General features: G+C 40.2%; 1 protein-coding gene across 1 annotated transcript; it reads left to right on the forward strand.

Annotated features, from left to right (window-relative positions):
• The first annotated feature begins 1,593 nt into the window (after window positions 1-1,593).
• On the forward strand, window positions 1,594-5,989 carry LOC135885144 (CDC42 small effector protein 2-B-like). Its single transcript, XM_065412784.1, has 3 exons — window positions 1,594-1,647; window positions 5,296-5,397; window positions 5,915-5,989. The coding sequence occupies exons 1-3, from the start codon at window positions 1,594-1,596 to the stop codon at window positions 5,987-5,989; spliced, it is 231 nt and encodes a 76-aa protein (XP_065268856.1).
• Window positions 5,990-7,092: the final 1,103 nt, after the last annotated feature.

A 7,092-nucleotide genomic window follows, 5' to 3' on the forward strand; every position in this document is an offset into this window, starting at 1 on the left:
TTGACAAAGCCATATAAATCCCTATAAATATCAGTTCTGAGGCCCCTTTTTGGCCTGCTCCTATTTTAGGCCCCAATTCTGCAGATGACTGCAATGGGACTCAGCAGAGGTGCAGGGATCTGCAGTCACAGAGCTCAGTACAGTACTTGGGCCATAGACTTCTTCATCACCTTATGAAAGGCCAGCATCCAGACACCTGCATGGTCCACAGTCCCTCTGCTCTGCATTGGGGTATAATGGTAAGGACCTTAGGGTGGATGCTCATGAGCTAGGCTGCTAACATCTAGTGAAATCAATGGCATTTAGGGGCTTAACTCTTTTTGAGCATTTGACTCTTTGTGAGTATATTAAATGAGGTGGGAAATGATAATTAAGACAGATAAATAGTATTCAAAGCACCAAAGATAAAGTTAAGGCTTTGCATTCTATAACAACATACCATATAGAACATTGAAAACTAATGGGCAAATAAGATAGATACTGTGAAAAATGAATGACAGAACATTCAAAAAGAAAAGAAAGGGATAAAGTGGGAGGAGTAACACAGGCAAAGGTGAGGAAGCCAAATGTGATAATTGGGTAATTGTGGCACTATATAAAGAATGCTTGTGGCTGATTATTGTTACTCTGTTTCCTGATGAAGGCTGTTGGGTTGGTTTAGAGTGAATGAAGTTGCTTGTGAGCTTCTGTTTACTCTACTTTTTTTGTAAATTAAAAAATAGCTGTGATATTTTTGTTATCTAGGTGACCAAGATACAGGTGCTACTGTGTGGATTATGTTATTCTATGGCTCTCTGTAAAGTTGTTTGGAAGAGGGATGGGTTTATAACCAAATAAGCAAGCATAATGTGGGAGTAAATAAAAGGCAGACTATGCTGTGGCTTTAAGGGCTATTTTCAGTTAACTTCTTGTCTATGACCCTAGTTCAGTATTGTTTTTTGTTCATGTTCTTATATACTCTAGTGAGTATATAAAACTAATGGTGACTTGCTGACTTTTCCCCCCTGTCATAAAAAGCTTTTCATTGCAGTTATAAAGGGTGTAATCTATTCTTCCCATCTAGGACTAGAATCAGAAGTTTCTCTGAGACTTGAAGTTTCTGTAACTATCTTATTGTGAAAGGTAAGAAAGGGATCTCTTTCTTGTATCATACCTATATTATCTTCTGAAGAGGTTTGAGTTTCCAAGTATCTAATCTGTTCTGTTCCTTTCTATGAAAACTATTCTAACACTCTTTTAGAGGCACTATGTTTAGAACTATTTCTTCTTACTCTCTGTTTTTGTTCTAAGCCTACTGAAGCCTTTATTGCTCAGTAACTGCTGTTTAACAGTATTCTGGTACTTCTTGCATATATCAGTAAAAATAAACATACTTGTTAAAAATTCTGTTAAACATGTGTAATCCGCAGATGTTCATCTGACTTGGCTGCCTTCTGGGTATCTACTAAAGTAATTCCTTTAAAACTCCATTTTAGAAACTGGTTTTTGTGTAGAAGTGGCCTCCTGGTTCCAGTGTTCCCTTTGATGTGGCAAGATCAACAAGCTAACAAGATTTCATAACCACCTTGTGTAGGGAAGCTACTGAAAGACACAATGACTGAGTTCTTGGTTTGCTTTAACTGGTGCAGTGGTGAGCAGCCCCAGCCAGTAAGTACATGCATGCATTGGATTTTTAAGATGCTTTTGAATTTACAATGAGAGCTTTAATCTCTGTGTAGCCTTTATTCTTGTGATCAGCTACACTAAGGAAAGCAAAATATAAAAACTGATAGGGGAACCTTATCTCTAGTAAAAGGCATGAGCTCTATCAGAAGATCTGATATAACACTCATTAGAGTTGCTATTTTCTAGCTGCATAGGAAATTAATTGTCTAACTCACATTAGTGTTGCACCTGTAAACTTTCCCTACATTGAGAAACACAGCTGCTGAATACTTATTCTGTAATTAGGATGTAGTTTCATGAGGACTTAGCATAGACTGCACCAGATGGGAGGCTACAGATTCTGTTAATGAAACATGACATGGGTATATTTCAAAACAATCCTGAATGTGATGTCTTGTAAAGATGTGATGGAAGTCAAAATAATTAAACCCTGTGAATTGGGGAGAATTCTTGTAATAACTGTTCTTTAAGGACTGTGTCTGGTCAGAAGAGTTGATGAGAACTCTAGAACCCTTAATATAGCCTCCGGAGGCCTACCTATGGGCTATTAATGGAGAATAGGAGGGGAAAAACAAGGATACATAGCCACCCTTAAAATGTATACAGTCAGTGGAGTTTTCGGGGGGAGTGGATTATTTACTCAATATGATAGCTGCCATTTTTGCTATAACTGAGGATTCAATAACACTTCAATTATCAACCTCTATCTGCAGTTTTCATACTTGGTGTTTTTAAAAACTTGAAGCAGGATCTAGATACGGGACATACCCATACAGTTGTGCACAACTCTTCTAATGTGTTCTATTTAAATTTCAGTTCCAGACTGGGATTGGGGAAGAGAGCTACAGAAGTCTTCCATGTCTGATAACTAATCATTGAGACAAATGTGTTTAGCTTACACTCCTGTTTTCTTTTAATTGTAATAACAAATGGTTAAAAATTGCCAACTCTGCAAATTCAGCCCGGGTTCACAACATGGAAACTCTCTGCAGGCCAAATTTTGCCCACAGTGACACATGGGCAACTAACTGCCTTCAATGGCTTTGCATAAGTTTCAACAGGTCAAAATCTATTGATGCAGAAAAAGGACAAGAATTGGCTCACTCTTAACTCTGCTGCCTCTTCAGGGCTAGAGAGTAAAAAGCAGTAAACTTGTCACCAAATCCCTGATGCTGAAACTGGATCTGTGGGTGGCCTCTTGTGCCTCTGCAGAGGCACCCATGACTTCACTGGGGCTCGGGGCTCCCCATGCAGATAGAGTTCCAGATCGGGAGGTTCCTTGGTTAGCAAACTGGACTAGGAATAATCAAGAACTAGATCTAAGTTAAAAGGTGCAATTTAGGGTCTCCAGAATAGAACAGTACTTCAAATATTGGAGTGTACCAATAATTCATAATGTATCTGCACTGCATTTTACTCTAAAACCAAACTGCCTTTGAGGTGTGGCTACAGCCTCTGGAATGTAATATTTGTTGTAATATTTGAAAAGGTTAACATCCTTCTTGGTTCTCACTGAAGAACATTTAAACAACTGTCTCTAGGGCTGAACTTTTCAGTAGAAGAAGTAAGCAAGTGACCCTTAGCTTCTACCTGCAGACTTCAAAGGAGGGAGACTGAGATCTATTTAGTGCTTCTGAAAGTACCCTTTCTTTGACCATTACCCTAAGGGCTCTGCAAATGCTCCCTAGTCTTGACTTGGTCCTAGACCCCTATTGACTAGAGACAAGCAAACTGGCTTTGTGATGCATATAAATGGAAAGTAAATTGTGATGGCAAATCACATATCCTGACGTGAAGGGTTAATATACTACTTTGTGGTTTAAACCAATATGGCTACATAGAAAACATCCCAATAACCACATCAACATGCATTGGTTATAAATCATTACAGACCAACCCCGCATCTGTCACACCAACTCAATCACTGGCTAATGTACTTGTGTGGCACAAGGATAAACTCTCTGGTCTTATAACTAACTTGATACTGGAGAATTCCCATAGGACATCACTCTGGCAAGCCTTGGGTATCTTGTATATCAGGAAGGTAAGTCTTGCTACTGTAATATATTCCCAGGAATATGTAACACTACAGGTGATACTGTGGTAGAAGCAAAATGAATACTTGCCCTCCTTTATTTTTGACTGTCCTGCTCTTCCCCTACATGCTGCCATGTGGACACTTGACCCTCTCTTCCTCAAAAGTGCTTTTTAAAACTAATATAAAGGCTTACTGGGTATCTCTGCTCCCAGTTCAGTTGCATTTGATTAGGTAGGGAGTGGTCTGTCCGAAGCAGCAGCAGTAATAGTTCTGGGAATGCCTATTTATGTACTCTGCTTCCCTGATAGAAATAACTTGCTCTACACTCAGCATGCAGATCCCATAGCCTTCTGGCAAAGGAACTGAAGAGGATTCTCTTTTGGAACTCCTCAGTACCCCCCAGGAAGGATTTTCTAATCCCCAGAGGTAGTGCATATTTTCAAACAAAAACAAACTTCTAACAAATACTTGTATAGGGTCCTCTGATCTCAGTAAGACCACTTTCTTGGGATAGAGAAAATTCTCGGGAAAGATGCTGCATGCAAATAGTGTGCTGCTGGTCACGCTGCAACAGTCACTCAGTTGATTATTGTTCCACCAGCAATTAAGGTTTCCTACCCTAGGAGTCTCCCGGAATTAAAGATTAATCTTTAATTAAAGATTGTCACATGAGGCAATCTCTAGGAATTTGTCTAACAAAAGTTGGCAACCCTACCAGCAATATTAAGCTTTCTTAAGTCATCCCAATGCAAGACAGGAGAGAAACTGGGTTTAACTAAATCTGACTCCTGGAACCTTGACTTCATTGTTCAAGGACTGGCTGAGAAGCTAGCTTAAAAAAATGCATAAATGTCCCTTATTGCATTTAGCATTGTGGTGCATAGATTTCTAACCCAAGAGGCCTAGACTCACAAAAATGCATCTGCAAATGGTCAGTTAGACATAGTCAAAGGTGCAAAACAACTCCTACTTAGACTCTTAAATTAAAGTAAACGTGCAATCTTCAGACCCCCATCCTGGAAACTAATCCGAAGATGGAACCTCTCTTGACTACAATGAGGCTCTTTGAGGGTGCAAAGTTCCATAGAAAGAGGCCCCAGTCTTGCAACTGGCTCATCTGACTATAGTAAGAGTTTAAAGTTATGTAACTTCTCTATAGCAGTTCTGCTGATGGAGTAAATGTCACATTGAGTCCTCTAGTGCTCCTAATTTGTGGTGGTATCAGACGAAAAGCAAGTGGAAATGGCAGAGGCAGTGTCTAGTCTAAACCACATGTGTAAGTGCCTTTTTTATAGGTTCCTCAGTTACGTTGAGTGAAAGACTACAAGTCTGTTCCTCTAGTGCTAGAAAACAGCTTTTTAGTGCTTGCTTCAAATCTTCTGCTGACAAACAGATTCATATGTCAACAAAAAACCTTAGTACATTCGGCTCTTTTTTAAAAAACACTGAAATGTGTTGGTTCTGTTTCCACTAGGAGTCACTAGAAGGTTCTTATCAACTGGGCAATAATTCCCAGACACAACCCTGACTGTCTTATAAGTGCTTAAGCCGAAAATCCTTTACATAATTTTTTTCCCTCTTCTCTCTTAAAGAAGAGACGTCGGAGACTAGACCGAAATATGATTGGAGAACCAATGAACTTTGTCCATACTGCCCATGTTGGAACAAGAGATATGAATAGTGGTTTTACATCTGTAAGTATGTAATCTTCAAGATGAGCAGAAATGTGTGAGACATGCCTAACTGCTAAGACTAAATGTTTAAAGTTGTGAGCGTCACTTGCCAGTGTATGGAGAATGAATGCAGCAAATAGTGTCAGGACAGACCATAGTCTTCTACATCCTACACACCCAGAATAGATTTATTTTAGGTCATTTAACTTGACACTAGTTCATAGCACTTTCTCACTGACACACTGCAGTCCTGGCATATACAGTTGGGGGGGATGGAGTATGTCAGTACTCCATGAGGCCTCATTCTTCTGTCACTCCACTGAAGTACCAGGACTTGCACACCCATTTAGAAAGAGCAGCATGTTGCTAATCTCAGTTTTGTCACTGATACCCTGGGTATTGACATCCCTCCATATGTGGATAAGTATGTCTTGCCCATTAGGATTAATGTTTGAAGTATTTTCTCTTCCTTTCCAATTTAAGACTTAATGCTTTGACAAATAAATGGCATCTACTAATCTACTGTATTCTTCTCTAGGCTGGGTCAATTCAGGACCATATGAAGTCAAAAGGTGGCTACACAAATGGTAGTCCTGCAAGTGCACAGCTATAGAAAACTCGAAAGGAGACTGATGCACCAATTTTTGGTATGCTCTGCTCTCTGAGGGCTTCCTAAAGTTCCATAAAAGTTATATGAGCTAGCAACTGGTAGGGAAAACTCCAACTACATTATGTAGCTGAATTCAGGCTTCAGCCTTCTTTTGTTGAATGGCTTGTATACAAATGTATGGGGGCTATTATTGCCAACCTGGTATGGTGATGGTGCAGTACCAATTGGAACACCATCCTAGGTCCCCTTCCAAATGGGAAGACCCCAACCCTATCCCAAAGAACTAAGGCTACATCTACACTATGGGGGGGGGGGGTCGATTTAAGATACGCAAATTCAGCTACGCAAATAGCGTAGCTGAATTCGACGTATCAGATCCGACTTACCCTGTTGTGAGGACGGCAGCAAAATCGACTGCCGCGGCTCCCAGTCGACGGCGCTTACTCCCACCTCCGCTGGTGGAGTAAGCGCGTCGATTCGGGGATCGATTGTCACGTCCTGACGAGACGCGATAAGTCGATCCCCAAGAGATCGATTTCTACCCGCCGATTCAGGCGGGTAGTGTAGACCAGGCCTTAGTGTTAGATTGTATGGCCTTTTTTTGGTAGGCATTGTTACTAGTCTAAAAGCACTTGCATAAAAACAGTCTTGACTTTCTTCTTTTCACAGAAATTCTGGAAACTGATGTTATTGGAAGACCTCACTTGTTTACACTAATAGTAAAAGATATTCTACTGGGGAATGGAGTATTTCATAGTAATGAACATTTCTCTGAATCTAGTAGTTGGCTGCCCACATTCTAATTCATTCTTTGCTGGAACTGTACACTAATGTTGCTTTTAACTTTATAAATTAGATCTTACTTTTTTTGTCTTAAAGCCCAGTGAAGTCTCCTCCACAACACTAAGGCTTTTGTGACGGATACTCTTACAAAATAACTGGGTTCTCCACCCTAAAGTAGGTCCAGGTGACTGGAAAAATAGTTGTTTTTCCATCACTGAGCTGTAAGTGCCTAGCATGTTCTCTCCACTATTATAATAACTACAACAGATCTTCACTGTGCCAAAGTCTCTGAAAGAGGCTAGGTAATGCTGGATGGGTCTCAA

Source organism: Emys orbicularis, chromosome 10, assembly GCF_028017835.1.
Source record: "Emys orbicularis isolate rEmyOrb1 chromosome 10, rEmyOrb1.hap1, whole genome shotgun sequence".
In the NCBI taxonomy this organism is placed as follows: Eukaryota; Metazoa; Chordata; order Testudines; family Emydidae; genus Emys; species Emys orbicularis.